Below are 16,677 nucleotides of genomic sequence, written 5' to 3'. Positions count from 1 at the left end.
ACCCAGCAGGATGTGCTCCTGGTCTCTGTGCAGCTACAGGTACAGGCAAAGCCCATCAGCTGGCTCAGAGACTAGCTGACTGTGCATACTATCATGGGCACCCGCTTGCCCATGGCCAGCAGAGGAGCCCCATGGGGAAGACTCTTATTCAGGTGCCTCCACCTAGTACTCCCTCCCATGCATCTTGGGAACTCCCTGAGCCCCAGCCATCCATCTGTTCTTTTAGAGACTACCGTTGTGAAGTTATAGCTATCTCCAACCTGAGGATGGACAGGCCCAAGATCGGGGCTCTTGCCAGAGCCATCTTTTCTTGGAGTGGACCAGGGAACAGAGGCAGAGAGATAAATTAGATCTTGGCTTTCAGGGAAACTATTCAGCAGTCCTCCCAATCTGTGGGGGTATTCCAAGGCCCAAAACAAATACCTGAAACTGCATACTATATCAAGTCCCTTGTACTATGTTGTTGCCTTTACATATATGTCTGATAAAGTTTATAAATTTTGCAGTTTTAGTTGTAACAGTAAAATCTAGTACAAATTTCTTTTTCCTTCTTCACAACCTCATAGGTAGATTTGTTTTTATTGGAAATCTTTGCAACCTCAGCAAAGAAGTTACATTTTTTTTTCTGTCTTTATTATGTCAAGAACTTTCACCTTTCACTTATAGGAAGGACTTATAGTTTCTCTTTGGCATATCCAAATTTATGGCATCACTACTCTTGTGCTTTGGGGGTAATTATTAAGTAAAAGAAGGGTTACTTGATCATAAGCCCTGGGATATAGCAGTAGTCACTCGGATACCCAGCTACCTGCCATGTGACTAACAGGAGGGTAGCATATATAGCAGGGACCTTTGATGGACAAGTCCAGGTCTCTGAATAGAAAACAATGCTGTTTCCCTCCCTCAACCCCTGCTGCTATGTGATAATCACCGTGCTCCTGGTTGCACCTGCCTCCTTGTACCATACCTGAGTATTTGGCTGCCTCCATTGTCCCTAGAGCATCTTGAAAGTCAAGATGGGTCTCACCTGCTTTGTAGTTGTTGAGTGGATGAGCACAGTGTCCACCTACCTGTGGGCTCTCTGCTGACTACATCCTGGTGGGGTGTCATTCTCCTTCTCAGAAAGAAGATGGCTCGGTGAACAGGGACTTTAAGAAGACCAAAACGAGGGAGCAAGTTACTGAGGCCTTCAGAGAATTCACTAAAGGAAACCGTAACATCCTGGTGAGTCTGGGTCTTGGGATAACCATGACATGCTTGTCCAGGCCTTGCCTAAGTCAGGCCATGGCCACAGAGCCCACGCAGAAAAACCAGGCCCCAACTTCTGCTTGGAAGGTGAGGAAAAAGTGATATGGCTGTTCCCAACATTCATGGGTGCACCGGGAAGCTCTGTGAATAGTCACTCACTTGCCTTGGCCTCCCACCTCAGAGCTCCCTAAAACATTTTCCATCCCCTGTACAGAGAGAGAGATCATTGTTGGATGTCTTGAGCACTTGCCATCCGGGTATTGTACTAAGTGTTCATTACATCCTCTTGTCAACTCTCTGGTGCCATGGACATTCTTGTCCCTATTTTACAGAAGGGAAACTTGAGAGATCAAGGACACACAATTAGGAAGCATAAACTTTATAGAGTCATACCCAAGTCTGCCCGACACAGAAGCCAGGCAGCCTCTGGGACCCCTGCCCAGCACAGCCAGCAGCCTGCTGGTCCCTGCACCCCCAATGCCTTCAGGCCTAGATAGGCTTCTGTTGACTGTGAGGCTGAAGGAGAAAGGTATGCCTGTAGGTCACACTGCCCTCCCCAGCAAGACCTGGCCAGCTGTCAGCCTGGGAGGTAGATACACAAGCTTATGATAAACTTATTCCTTTTATGATGGCTGCTATAACAGCCAGCAGGCTGGGACAGATACTTTGCCCACCAGGATGTGCTGACCCTCCCAACTGAGTTGGGATGTGCTGGGCCACTGCACCCCAAGCATAAGTGCCCTATGACAGTTGGAGATCCAGGCATGGCTGGAATGTGAGCCTTGAGCCCCTTGAGATGCACCTTCTGATCAGAATCTAGGAGCAACAGAGGAAGGGGCTCCAGAGAGCTTCTTCTCCAAGAAGACAGTGTCAGCTGGGGCTGGGAAGTCTCCTTCCCTCCCTTTCCAGCCAGGAAGGTTCCCCTTGGCCCCTTGCAAGCCCCCTGGTTACAGGCATGGGGAATGCACTGGACTTCAGGCTCACTGGTTCCTGGGCCACCTGTTGGGGAGGATCTCAGCCCCTTAGCAATGCTGTGACCATGTATTTCATAGCAAGAGGACTCCAGAACTGTGAGCAGCCCTGCCGAGCTGTGTCACTGCTATCCCTGTGGCTGTAGAGGGACGCTGTTTGCTTGTGTGCTACAAGTTTCCTAATTGGCCCTGCAGCCCTAGTGGTGAGACCCACAGAGCGGCACTTGGGGATAACAGGGCACCCCAGAGTCAACATAGCACAACTGGAGTTGTAGGGCTCTGGAGAGAGGCCACCGGCAGACTTGTTTGTGGCTCCCCCATGTACTCTGTCTTTAAAAATCAGCATGGCAGTTTGTGTTCAGGAAGATATTATGGTCTCTTGGTGTTAGATTCCACTTCCACACTGCTGGTGTTCCAGGACCAGCTGGCCTCTCACGTAGGAGCTCCTCAGGGGTTTCTCTGGACTATCTCTCTTCTGTGCCTCCTGCTTGTGAGACAGTGTGGGGTGGGAAAAGGTGGTAACCAAGGCCCACTCAGGGTCTCTTTCTTGGCTCAGTTTCCTTGTTGGTAGATAAAAATGTTGGAGTAAGTGATCAGGGTTAAGATCACTCCCACTTCTAATTCAGGGATTCTGAATGGGGTCAAAGGGTCTGAAAACCCACCCCCTTGCCTTCAGTGTGTAAAGCCTGACCATCTTTCTGTTCCCAGATCGCCTACCGGGACCGACTGAAGGCCATTCGAGCTACCCTTGAAGTTTCCCCCTTCTTCAAGTGCCATGAGGTAGACGTTTGGCTTTGTGCTCTTGGGCAGAGAGCATGCATGCTAACAGACCCCATAGTTGCAGAAGCCTGAGAGACATTTAGGATAGCTGTAGCCATAAGCAGGCCACTGAGGGTCAACCCACTCATTACAAGAAGGTAGCACATCTGTGTGACTGTGCTGGGCTCCACGATGACCACACAAGTTGTCCTGCCAAAGATTAGTTGTCATTGCCCCTTTCTTCTTTCTGACCCTGCTCTGAAGTATGTTCAATTCTGGGCAGCTGTGGCAGGATGCCTGTTCCACCACACCAGGAGTCTCAGGGAAGAAGCATTCCCAGATGCTTCCTCCCCACCAACCTAGGATCTTCAGAGGAGACCCCGACAAAAGTGGGCGGGTCTTCAGATGCCACTCAGAGCTGGTCTGGAGCTTTCCACCTGCTCCCACCTTTACAAATGTTGCTCGACAGCAGGCTGGGAACTGAGTCACCTGGGAGAGGCTTTGCAAGTCATCGGAGGTTCCCTGAAGGGGTTTATATGATCCTGACATGGGAGTCCAGGACCCCTAGCCCCATGCATGCACTCTCACTGGCACATAGCGTGTGCACAGACATACAGAGCTACAGCCTTCTCAGCTCCCAGCACTCCCTGAAGTGGTTAATGTGGTAGCTGTGGGAGGGGCTGCAAAGCAGGACCCCAAGGCTCCCTGCAGGCTTGTAGCTCTTTCAGGACACAGTCCCTTAAGGGGTCTTGCATGGAGGGATTCTCAGCCTGAGCCCCACCTATGGAAAAGGTTGGGGATCCACAGTGGGAAATTGCAGACGGGGGTCTTGGGGTACCTACCTGGGGGACCATCCCCAGAGGGCAGAGCACTTTCCTGTACCTTCATGCAAACCTTACCACTGGCTCTTCCCAGGGAGAGACAACAGGCCTTGCACTTGGATTGCATTCCCCACTCACCTCTCCACTGGGTACACCTATCCCCCTATGTGTGACAGCCTTGACGGGGTACCTAGACATGGGGTGGGGTACTGGGGGGTCCCCAGAGGGCTGAGCCTAGCAGGACTTCAGGCACTGAGCCACCCTGGCCTCCCTGCACTGGGTGGAAGGATCTCCATATTCCCACACTAATGCTCTGACCTTTCACAGAAGGGAAAGGGTCCTCTTGTCCCTGAAGACACTCCCTGGCTGGGGCAGACTGAGGAGGCCTTGCTGGGCATGTCTGGCCAGAACCTGCACGGGGCCATGCTGCTGGGGCAGGAGGGTGGTGTGCACTGGCACAGGGTCCTTCCTTGGCCCCCATGGTTAGAGTGTGGAATCTCCTTGGCACCTTCCCTTTCACTAGAGCAGTCACCCGTCACTCATCACATGGGGGTCTCAAGGTTGGGGGTTGGGGACTTGGTCCCCAGGTTTAGTTATGATCTAGAAATAGTGGGAAGAGTGCAGGCCAAAATTGGGGGTGGAGAAGTGTTGTCTGCCATCCCAGACTTCCCCATGCCCCTGCCCACACAGAAGGCTGGTCACCATTCTCAGAATCTGATGTCTCCTGCCCCCAGCATGGCCCACTCTTGGGCCAGCTCCACTGCCCTGCTGAGAAAAGGGGACAGAATTTCTGGCCCACACCCTTCTTAGCTTCATGCAGGCTACAGGCCTTTCCTAGGCCCCCTCAGGTGCCAGGGTGTGCCAACTGGTCCCCCTCCTCTCTGCCTGTTCTCCTCCAGGTCATTGGCAGCTCACTCCTCTTCATCCACGACAAGAAAGAACAGGCCAAGGTGTGGATGATTGACTTTGGGAAAACCACGCCTCTGCCCGAAGGCCAAACCCTGAAGCACAACGTCCCCTGGCAGGAAGGGAACCGGGAGGATGGCTACCTCTCGGGGCTGAACAATCTCATCGACATCCTGACAGAAATGTCCCAGGGTTCCCCGCTCGCCTGAGGCGCCCACTTCATCCCTGCCACCTCTGCCTCTTCTCTTCTCCCTCGCCTCCCTTCTCCTTCCTAATTGTTCCTCCAATCCTTCCTGGGTTCAAGCCCCAGAACTGACCCTCTGGAACTGCACTACAAGACACTTTGTAGAAGAGGAGCTAAGATGAGAGTTTCCAGTTCTTTTCCTAACTTAAGGGCTTGGAGGTGGTGTTCCCACTTCTCTTTGTAAATAGAATCACCTTCTGGAAGAAAACCTCCCAAACCTAGGCTCAGTTTCCTGTACAAGTCAGTTGGGTTTAGAATTTGGGGGGCCCTGAAATCCCTGGCTGCCAAGAGAACCCTAGGAGATAAACCTGCCTATGGGTGGCCCCCAGAAAGTGCAGGCCTAGATGGGCAACCTGTGGGAGTCTGCTGCCCCCTGGTGGCCAGTGCCATCAGCGCTGCTGCCAAGCACATTTATCTCTGCCTCACACTCAGAGCCCAGCAGCCCAGCCAGGTTCCTGGCTTCCTGGTAGTTGGGACACAAAAATCTCTGGGAAATCGCATATTGTTTGTGAGCACAGTTCCTTCCTATGAGCAGCTCCAGAGGCTTCCAGAGTTGCTGTGGTGGCCCTTCTAGGGCTACTAAATCACAACCCCCACTCTTCTGATATTGAAACCCTCCAACTTTGGGCCAGACCCAGCTGGGAACCAGGAGAAGGCTGAAGTCAATTGGCTGTGTTCTCTGACCTAGACCTTCCCAGAAGGGGGCAGGCAGGAGATTCGTTCTTCTATCTGAAGTTGCTACCCAAGAATGCAGAGGTGACATTCTGCCAAGTTGAGCTTCCAGGGATGCCACTCTGATCACCCCAGAGCCACTGCTCAGTGGCCTCACTGCCCTGCTGTGACAAGATCTAGGTGGCTGGGTAGGAGAAGTCAAGGTGCAGACAGCCCCCTTGAAGTTGGGCACGAATCCTTCAGGATCTCTGGGACCCTGGCCCACGAGGGGAAGAAGTTGATCTCTTGTTCCTTCATGTCCCTGGTGCTAGTTGGTCAACCCTATCAGCATATACAGGGTCCTTTGTCCTAACAGTTACAAGGTCTGGGGGTGGGGATTCAGGGTAGCACCAGGCCAGAAAGAAGCAGGATTCGGGGTTACTGGCATCATTTCTAAATTTTCCCTGCTATAAGTCTGATAGCCTGAGGGCTTAGACCTGTTTCCCCATGGAGTGTGGATGGCTTCCAGGAACATGTTGGGTACCTGGGGGTGCCCCAGGCCCCTCTTCCTGGAGTCCCTGTGCTGTGTGAAGATTCATGGAGAGCCATTCTGAAGCTTCATTTTAACTGTAAAGCAAGGAAGTCTGTATTACTGAGAAGAATGTACTATTTGTATGACTTTAAGAACAAAACTCCTAGCTCTGTTGCCATGTGGAGCTCTACATCAGGTCCCTGGGGCTTACTACCCCCTGCTTTGCAGAGTGCAGTCAGAGGAGCCCTACTGGGTACCAGGCCACTTGGGGGACACTGAGGGAAATCATGTGGACCAAGAACTGCTTCAGGGTTAGGCTGCCCACCCTGGCACCTCAGGGTCTGGGGGGGGGGGGACGCTGTTGACCTGCCCACGTGACACATATGTTTCCTCTTCCATGTTGGGTGGGTGAGTGACAGTTGGCTGGGGGTGGAGGGCGGGACACATGAGAATGTATAAGTACAGATTTTAAAAAAGGAAATCACTTAAACTTCCTGGCTCTTGTTCAAAACGGTGGTGAGCTCCTGCGTGGGCTGACTTTCTAAAGGTCACACCCCCGCCCCGGCTGAGCCTGAGCCCTTGTGACAGCACGTGATCTGGAAGGCAGGCAGCATGGGGGTGGCATTGAGTGCCACATTAAGCTCTGGAATGCCCAAGCTGCAGTCACGGGATAGAAGGGACCCTGGTGGTCTGGGCTTCAGATCTGTGGGGAACAGGACATGTTAATTCAGACACAAAAGATTCTACAGTTATGAACTGGCCAAAAGTTACCCCCATTCTATGTATGAAAAACATTTGCTAAAGCAAATTAATGATATGAACAAAAATTGCAAGGACCAGTTTAACCTATGTAAGTGAACAAAACTTCCCAAGCGCTTTAAGAAGGCACCAATTGTTTGCAAACAATGTGATAATATGCAGACGACCATTTATTCACCCGTGGAACCTCTTAGGCAATATTTTGCATTGGGTTTAGTGTGTGTGTGTGTGTGTGTGTGTGTGTGTGTGTGGAGAGAGAGAGAGAGAGAAAGTGGTATAAGAAGGCATCTTTCTAGGCTCATCCTATTACCTAGGGTGTTTTGTCTTTGTTAGGTTTTATATTTACCAGACTAGCTCCCACACCTGCTCTGTCTCTCAAGCCATTCTTCCACTCTCTTGCTATCTGGCCCTTCCCTCTCCTCTTGGTGGAATATATGGGTCCTGAAATAGAATTTCCCAGAACCTATTTCCTGGAGATCCAAAAGACCCAGCCCTGGTCCTGGCAGGGACTCCTTATATCCTGGTCATGCAGGTGCCAGGAGGTAGCACATGGGTGAGAGGGTGCTAGGCCCTCCTGCTCTGTCCTTGTGGGCCCTAGGGGTTCTTGGCAGCGAGCACTGCTTGGAACGCTTGGAAGGTTTCCTTGACTGTCCTCCCCAGACTCACCTCTAGTGTCCTGTAAGAAGTTTTTAAGTTATATTTATTTTGTTGGTTTTATTTTTAAAATTGCACAAAACACTAAGATTGAAAGGCTGAACTCTGTTTTATCCTTCAAGCTTGGCCTTCTTTCTGAACTTCCTTTCCAACTTGGTGGGAAGAGTCCGGAAGCAGCTCTGCCCCTGCCCCCGCTCCAAGATGGACAGTTTCCCCTTTGGCTGTATTTAGCTTTGAGTTGCATCTGGTCAACCCATGTGTATAGAGCCCGGCCCCTTTGCTCTAGGATGTTCATCCCGTCAGTGCCTTTCTTCTGGAGGAGAGGACCCCTCTGTCCTGCCCAGACAGGTGCCCCTCCTCTGCACCCCTGTCTCCATGGATCTTGGGGAAATGGAACTGTTACACTCCCTGCACAGTGCCTGTCCAACAGACTGCAGACGCTCTCTACCTTCCTGAATAAAGACCTTGGAGACCAGTGCCGCCTGGGTTTCATCCTTCAGCACTCGAGCCACCCTGGAGACGCCCTTGAGTCGCCATGGCTGAGGATGGGCTAAGGGCGTCTTTGGAACTTGCAGGAGCCACATGGGGGTTATGACCATCCCCAGAAAGAGGCATTAGATTAATATTTTAATCTGCAAAGAGTTTAAAACACGTTTCTACCTTGTCCACAACACCTTTAAGTAGTAGCCCTGGTATGTCAATCAGCAATGAAGAGTTGTCCCCCTGCCCCTAGCTGGAGGGTCTCTGCATGGCTGAAGCTTGTGGAGCTTTACTGTGTTCTGGGCTCGGGCTGAATGCTCATGTTTGTGCTTCCATTTTACCCAGATCACCTCCGTGAACACGTTTCCATTGTACAGTGGGGTACACTGAGGCCTAGGCAGATCAATTTGACCTGGGAAATAAGTGGGGATTTGAACCCACAGTGTGCCTGGATTAAAAAACATTCCTGGGGCTGGGGATATAGATCAGTTGGTAGAGTGCCTGCTTTGCATGCACAAGGCCTGGGTTCGATCCCCAGCACCACCAGGAAAAAATAAATAAGTATACTGACTACTAAAAAACATTCCTGCTGTCCTCCTCGCTCAGGGAATGTCTGGAGGGCAGAGACAGACCTTGACTTCTCTGTGACCTGGGTCCCAGGCACCAAGTACCTGATTGTACATTGTAGCAACCTGGTGGCGAAATAATGGCCGTGTCCACTGGGGAGGACCCTCCAGGAAAAGCCTCTGCCACACATCAAGGATCCAGCGTCATCTACGCTCACCTCCTTTCAGGCTTCTCCGCAGCACTGGATTGTTGGGGCTTCATTTGCAGAACTCAGAATTCTTTATTTGGGGACCGGGGTATATTCTTTCTTCGTTGCTGTGAGAAGTTTAAGATGGAAATACAGAAAGTAAAAGCCTCAGAGCCTTTGCAGGTTCTGCCCTTTGCCTGGGGTGTGTGCCCCAGGTTAGTCCATGGAAACTGCTCACTTCATATGTGGGTGCCTTCCCGTGGACCATGTTCCTGGATCCATAGCAACCAGCTCTGTGGGTTCCAACCCATCTTCACGCAGGTATAACTTGACAGCACCTTGAATGCTTCCCACCCTGTACCTGAGTTGCTTCCTGCCATAAGGTTTCCCTGTTGTGTGGTCAGGCCTGAGCCTACATAACCTTAAAATTTAGGGGAGCTTGTCCTTCATGGTTCAAACTTTTCACCAATAAGAGACAAGAACAGGAGAGAGATTTTTTTTTTCTTCCTTCACTTCAGGCCCAACTGATGGCTGCAGTCTGACTGCTTCTCAGAGAACAATCCCACAGATCAAGCAACCTGCTGGACCAAGTAGTGGCCCCTAGATCATTATCCCTGTATTGGGGCCCCTCTGTCCCCATCCCTGTCCCTAGGGCACTATAGGAAAGATTCCATCTCAGGTGTAGCTAACAGGTGAATCAGAGTCAGGATCTTTCAGGTGTTGGCTCCAAGGCTGCCTTCTTGTGAAGGTCTCTCAGCCCCTGGGCTCCTACCCCCAGCCCCAGCAAAACCACCCCAGCCCTCTACCGCATTTCCCTGCCTTCCATGTAGCCCACGACTCTGGTCTGTCCCCTGTGTATCATGCTGCCTGAGGGCACAGACTGGAGCTGGTAGCTGCTATTTCTTCAGTGTCTGCCAGTAAATGTTGGTTGACTAAAGTGCCTCTGACTGTCCCTGTGACCACAGCAGTCAGGTCACCAGAGAAGAAGAATATCTCGCAGTGGGAGTGGACATTCCCTGGCCTCTCACTTCCTCTCCTCCAGTGAGCTCTTCCAGCACCCTCTTTGGCCATCTGCTCTCAGTGTCCCACTCTAGACCTTGTCCTCACCAAAAACCCATCTCTGGATTGACCTTCAGCAAACACTTTCTGGTCTTCATGAACGTCACTCCCCTACTCATAGACCCTTTCCCCTGGAGCACCCCAGGGTTTTATGATCAGCCTCAACCCATGTGAAGCCTCTGAAGTCAATAGACACCACCCACCTGCGTCTGCCTAGGGCTCCCTGCTTAGCCTCCTAGTGCCAGGCCACCAGGTGACAGGGATTCCTCTCCAACCCTAATTCTCCCAGAGCCTCAGCCCACTCCACCTTTTCTTCCCAGAATGCCAGCTGCCCACTGCATGGAGTCTCCTTACTGGTGCTGTAATTAGGGGCCAAAGAACATCTTCCCTTCCATATCCTCTCAACCTGTAGCCTGGGGCATCTGGACCCATGTGTGCCCCAGAAGTTCTGACCATGGAGAAAGGACCAGTCTCCATCTTGGAGGAGGGACCTAGATGACCCAGCTACCCACAAGGACACATGGCCTGGAATGGGGCAGAGTTGTCCTGCTGGCTCAGAGAATGGAACCTTGGGTTTTTCTGGTTATGAGTCAATGCCCAAGGCTGTCCACAGAAAAGCTCTATCTGCTCCTGGACGAGGGAAGTCACCGGTTGATCCCAGCTGTACTAGGCACCCTCCACATCCAAGGGCGGATCCAGGTGGAGCCTGTGTCAGAAGAGTCTAACCTTGGTCCCCATTTGCTGCTTCTCTCCTTCATCAGTCAGCACTGGTGTCTTCAGAGTCAAAGCCTCGGTGCATGCGCTCCGAAGACAGCATGCCTCCAGTCCTTAGGTGAGGAGGGATGTGCGAGCAGAATGCTGCTGGCTGCAGGTGGACCTAACGCATCTGGGAACCGAGGAGCCACAGATGGCTCCATGGACCCACTGGACTCCCCACAAGATGAATTTCAGCCAAAACCCCTGTACCCCATGGGCTCTGTGAGCTCCCCTCTAACCAGAGGACCATGCTGGCCTTCAGGTCCCTGGGAGCCTTGTCATTCAGACCCCAGCCCACTGACATGGGCTGCTGGAATGGGAACCTGCAAACTCTTGCAGAACTAAGTCAGCTCACAGACTGGAGACCATTAATTAAAGGCTAGGCCAGGTCCCCTTGAGGAACGACCCTGAAATACCATTGCAAGTATATATGACATTGCCCAAGCACCCAGGCCCTGGGCAATGGGAGCCCCTTTGCAGCAGGCCTGTGTTGGCCTTGAGTGGCCATCGGTGCCCCCAGTACTGTCGGAGCAGCCAGACCACACTCTGATCCTCATCCCTGTCACACAGAGCCAGGCCTTAGCCACCACATGCCCCAAGGCCTCACTTTCCACCTGCGCCTCAGTCAGCTACCCACAGATGCCATGGTAGCTGGCCCACCTCCTAGCTTCCACTAGCAATTCAGCCCTTCTAGTCTGCACACAGGGACAGTCCAGCTGAAAATCCCACCCTGAGAGCCACTGACTATTCCAGGACAGGACTTCATGCATCTTAGGAAACCTCCATGGTCAGTTACCAGTTCCTTATCTGGACCACTTGTGGCATCAACTGCCTTAGCCTGGGTTCCCTAGAAATGGGTCACTGTGGGCACTGCTTAGCAGTAAGTACTATCAATTCCTCAGTCTCATGGGACGTCCTCTGAGAGTCCATCGGTGAGCCTGCTTATGAAATGGATTCTGGGGTGGAGCACCACCTCTCCAAAAGCCATGGGACCATTGGCACAGAAGCGGATGAATGGTCAGGGCAGAGGTGGCAGCCACACTGATGATCTGGCTGAGACCCACTGAGTTGCTCCAGCTTCCCATGTCTTGTAAACTAAGTTTGCTGAGGACTCTTTCTGGCAAATTCGAGCAGACCAGGCCATCCTGCCCCAGTCCCTTGATATCACTTGACTGAAGGCCTCATCCCCTTTCCCCATTGGGCAGGCAGCTGGAATCACATGAGACTACCCCACAATTCTGCAAGTCTGAAAAGGGGAGAGAAGTTGAAAATAAGCACTCTGTGGGGGTTGTACCATAGGTAAACTGGGTGACAGGATTCTGTGTCCAGCCAGGAGCCACTGAAAACACTCCTTGAACCATTGATCAAGGAAAGGCCTCAGGAGACCAGGGTACTTCTAAGTAGCTGTGGGCCCTCTCAGTCCTGTGACCTCTTCTCCCCACATCTGTAAGGACCCCACCATCACTGGGGGTCCTCACGGAAGTCTGAGGAGTTGCTTGATTTATCTCAGTGGTTCTTCACCTCTTAGGATCAAGACCACTTAAATAATTGAGAAGAAGCTGTGAGCCTTTTCTCTAGAAAAATGCCTATATGCATATACACAAACAATATCATATACAACTTGAGGTGTGCATCAACACTCCCAAGGCCTATTGGGAAATTCCCAGATGGCGTCTGGGCTCCAGCTTAAGAATTCTTGGCCTATAACAATGTTTCCAAGAATATATATGGACAAGTGTTCCCTTTGCCTGCTCCCCGCACTGCATGGGCATCTCTGTGCATTGGAGACCTACCTGGCCCCTGGCCTCTCCTTCCCACTCCCTCAACCATCCAACCTTCTGAACATATATCACCTGGAAATATGGCCAACCTGATTTTATAAATAAAGTTTTATTGGAAACAACCATGTCACTACTTTCTGCATTGCCTACAGCTGTTTCTGCACTACAGTCAGAGTCGAGCTGAGCAGTTGTCAGAGACTACATGGCTGAAAAGCCTAAGATATTTACTGTTTGGCTCCTTCAAGAAAATGTTTGCCGACTGCTGCCTGAGAATAATGGAAACCATCGATTAAGAATCACATGTCAGGCAACATAATAGCTGATTTAAGGCAAAGTAGTTTAATGCTCTTAAAAACTCTGAGATGAACTTTATCAGCTGCATTTTGTACATAAGAAAACAGAGGCTCAGAGAGGGTGAGACTTATCTAGGATCACATGAGCCAGGCATTGAACCAAAGTCAAGATCCTTCCGTGACTGCATGCTCTATTCCTGAACAGTCCAGGGAGTCTCCTGAGCAGCAAGGTTTGTCCTGGCATCTGGCTGTGTCATGGGATTGCTGGGACAGCCCATCGGTAAGCCGTAGCTATGGGGCATGATACACATAACCAGCCCTTGAGATAGGAGGCTGAGCTGCACCAAAACTTGGCCCTAGCCCCCAAGTTAAGACACACACTTTGTGTCTTAACTGTCCCCAGTGGGACGTGCTCTTGAGCAGGTCTGGGGAAGTGAGGTGGGGACTCTGGATCTCTCTAATAAGGCACTGTTTGTTCTGGGCTCTGAGCGACCCTTCAGGGAAGCACAGCCTTGGTGCCTATGACACCCCAACCCTCTGTTCCCCCAACAAACTGATTATGCAGAACAAAGTTTACTTGCCAGTTCGCAGGCTGGCTCACATGCCCTCCCACAGAAAGAGAGAAGACACATCCTAGTTCCTGCAAGTGCCAAGAAACAATGTGTGTGTCATTTTTCTAAAAATTTTTTTTTCACGATGACAGCTGTGGCCTCACTCCTGGCATTTAGTGCACCATGCACAGGCCTGAGATGACACATTCAACAGAGAAGTGAGAAAGGGAATGGAAAACCAGGAAAGAGAAGACGCATTTCATGCTTTAACAAGATCTGAGGGTTTGCAGTTAGATGTTTTTTAAAACAAGAAAACAGGGCTGGGGTGTAGCCCAGTGGTAGAGAACATGCCTAGCAGAAGGCCTGGATTTCATCTCCAGCACCACACACACACACACACACTCACACACAAAAGAGAAAGGAAATAACTAGTTTATATGATAATGACAAAATAATATAAAAGAGAGCCAAAGCACCTTCCCTGAAGAGGCGTCTTTCTCAGTCCACTTGGGCATTAACAAAACACCACACACTTTATGTCTTAACTGAAATTTGCTTTCTCTCCGTTCTTAAGGTTGGCAAGTCCAACCTGAGGGTCCAGCTGGGTTCAGTTTGGGCAAGGACCCTCTTCCAGCCCACAGACAGCTAGCTTTTCATTGTCCTCACATAAGAGAGAGGGCTCTGACATCTCTTCCTCTACTGAAAAGGGGCCAGCCTTCTGGGAATAGGGCTCTGTCCTCATCATCCCCCATAGAGTCACATGGGTGGGGGGAAGGGGGGTTAAGGGCTTCACTATGAATTTGGAGGGACCACAAACATTCGTTGGGTGCCCTGTTGTTAATTAACATCACTGATATTCCCATCTTCCATCCAGTACCTTTCCAAACTTGTGAATGAGTAACAACATTTTGGGAGGGGAGGGGGCAGAGACGTGCCCTGTTAATTTCTGTGGTTTTTCAATGTGGCAACACGTGTTCGGTCTAATTTAAAAATAGTTTCTGAAAATTATGGACAGACAGTGTCTGACTGCGACCGTGTACTGTCGACAGCAGCCCTGCTTTATTTAAATGGAGGGGGGAAATGCCCAATTTTAGTCACAGTGTCAGAGAACAGCGTGCTGGAGTGACTTCAAGACCGCCGCCTACAGCGGCTGCGGCAATAGCGGGACCCCACCCAGAGAGGCTGCCCCCTTGTGGACGGTCGCGTGCACTACAAGGTACCCGGGGACGAGGAAGGTGGGCGCAGGAGTGCCTTTAATTTACAAAAGGTCTGGAAGCCGCATTGTTCAGAGAACCTCCTCTTCTGTGCCCCAGGAATACCTCGGGCAAGATAGTTTCCAGTATTTCATGGCCTCTTCTAACCTGGCCACATCTATGGCCTGACACTGGTGCAGTGATCTTGGCAAAAAAGAATCACCAATAACCAAAGGGCAGGTGGTAAGCATTGCACATACATTTCTAATTTCATCTTGAAAACAACCAGTTGACGGACGGACTATTGGTGTTGTTATAATAAGTAATTTTAGTGTTGTTATAAATTAAGAAAGTGATGGATCAAGATCACACAGCTAGTAACTACCAGAGCCAGGATTTGAACCCAGACATAAGGTTTAGCACAGGAGTGGCCAGGTAAGCGGGTATGCACAATGTACGTGAAGGGTATCATGGTGGGAAGAGCCTGAGGCTCCGCAGGGCAGAGAACCCAGGACAGGGACAAGAGAGTCACTAGGGGAACACTTTGTAGATGAGGTGCCATCAAGACTGGATTAGTGGTTGGCTGTGAATTATCCAGAGGATTGAGGGGAAGAGGGAACATAATACAAAAAAAAAAAAAAAAAAAAAAAAACACAGTGACACATGGGAGGACACGACATCTAGAGCTGCTCCCCTGGTGTTGAAACAGAGGGTCTGTGTGGGGCTGGTGCAGTGGTCTGGGCCAGATTGCAGGCCTAGGGAACCGGGGTGAAGCGTTTGGTTTCTGGAGCCTGAGTCACCCCAGGAACTACTCTAAGGGCCTGTGCTGGAGGCTGGCCAGATATCACACAGGGTATGATCAAAGGGTGACCTGAGTCCCCAGGGAAGTGAGGGCAATATCTAGGAAACTGACCAAAGGGAGATCAGGATTAAACAGTGCAGGGCCAAGTAGAGGAGTTCAGGAGGCAGGGGGTGAGGACAGCTGCTGGCTCGAGAACTGGACAGGTTGTTACTTACAGGTGAAGGGCCAGACTCACCGCCAGAACTTTGTTGGACCCCATAAAACAGAAAGAGGGTTCTTCCTCACCATTTTCCTAGAAGCTGCCTGGAATTTTCTCCCAGGTCCTCCAAGCTGCTGAGACCTGGGGGTCTCTGGCTCCCTGGCTGCAGGATTCACAGGCCTGGCTCCCGTGGGCTTGCGCCACCAAACACCAGCATCCCTAGGGAACAACCTTTGTGAATTATGATTTCGGGGTCTGTACAGGCTCTTACTTCTGAGGCCTGTATGTCTGCAGGAGGCTGGGTCAGCCTGGACGGCAGTACAGGAGTACACTCAGCCTCACTCCTGGGGTCGACATAAGCTTAGAAGGTCACCGAAAATGAAGCACACCATCACAGATGCTCAGGGACCATGGGCAGGAGAGTGTGTTCCTGTGTCTCCTCCCTCCTTGCTGGGATGGTCCTCTGTGCCTCCTTGTAAGTGATCCTGTGCGACCTCTCTTTGTGCTTTTTGTGTCCAAATCTGCCTCTACCCCAGATAAGTGGCCCAGGAGCCGGGCGAGGGATAGGTAGCCTGAAGAGCATGGATGTTGCCTGTCTTCGTGCCCTACCTGCTAGAGCTGGGGGCAGGAGTGGGATGAGAAAAAACAAGAAGCCCTGACCTGAGAGATGTGGTAACCCAGAGAATGGAGGAGCACCTTGGCTGTTGCCAACTGGAATGCAGCTTACCAGGGAACTCATAGATGTCCTTGTGCCTCTGGGGGACAGCAGCAGAACAGGCCTGGAGGGCCATCGGGGCCACCTGGAGAGCAGCCAGCCCCACCCAGTCCTATAAGAAACCTCCAGACATTGATGGAGAAGAACAAGAGCAAAGGTGAGAGTGAACAGGAGAGTCCCGGATGAGGATGCGGGGGTGGGGGTGGGACCACTGACCGAGCACAGATGAAGAGCAGGAGCATCTCAGAGGCTTGCCAGCTCAGAGGGTGGGGGGCCCCAGGACCACAGAGACCAGTTACTTCTCACAGGAGGTTAGTGAGACTGATGGGAGTCTGAGAAAGAGACACCCCCTCCCACCTAGAAAGACACCCTGCCCTTAGTCTCAACTGAGGGGGATGAAGGTAAAGGAAAAACGATCCTGAACCTGACAGGGTTTTCAACCTGAAGTGACAATTAAAAAAAAAAAAAAATCACTGAAGTTGATTGAGTTCATCTGGAAATGACTGGATTAACTTTTCTGCATTAGACAGAGTGGGGATCATGGATAGA

General features: G+C 51.2%; 1 protein-coding gene across 2 annotated transcripts in view; it reads left to right on the top strand.

The window, feature by feature from the left end:
• Itpkb (inositol-trisphosphate 3-kinase B) overlaps positions 1 to 8,020 on the top strand; it is a 100,620-nt gene extending 92,600 nt beyond the window's left edge. For both annotated transcript variants that reach the window (XM_046419579.2, XM_058571885.1), the window contains 3 exons: positions 1,123 to 1,224; positions 2,928 to 2,999; positions 4,699 to 8,020. In XM_046419579.2, coding sequence (XP_046275535.1) covers positions 1,123 to 1,224; positions 2,928 to 2,999; positions 4,699 to 4,914 — 390 coding nt within the window. In that variant the 3' untranslated portion in view covers positions 4,915 to 8,020. The remainder of the gene's footprint in view (positions 1 to 1,122; positions 1,225 to 2,927; positions 3,000 to 4,698) is intronic.
• The last annotated feature ends 8,657 nt before the right edge of the window (positions 8,021 to 16,677 follow it).

This window comes from Marmota monax, unplaced genomic scaffold (assembly GCF_021218885.2).
Source record: "Marmota monax isolate L192 unplaced genomic scaffold, Marmota_monax_Labrador192_F-V1.1 WCK01_AAM20220418_F8-fsc00153, whole genome shotgun sequence".
Classification (NCBI taxonomy): Eukaryota; Metazoa; Chordata; class Mammalia; order Rodentia; family Sciuridae; genus Marmota; species Marmota monax.
Note: the sequence above shows the minus strand (reverse complement) of the source record. Positions and strands in the feature narration are given on the sequence as shown.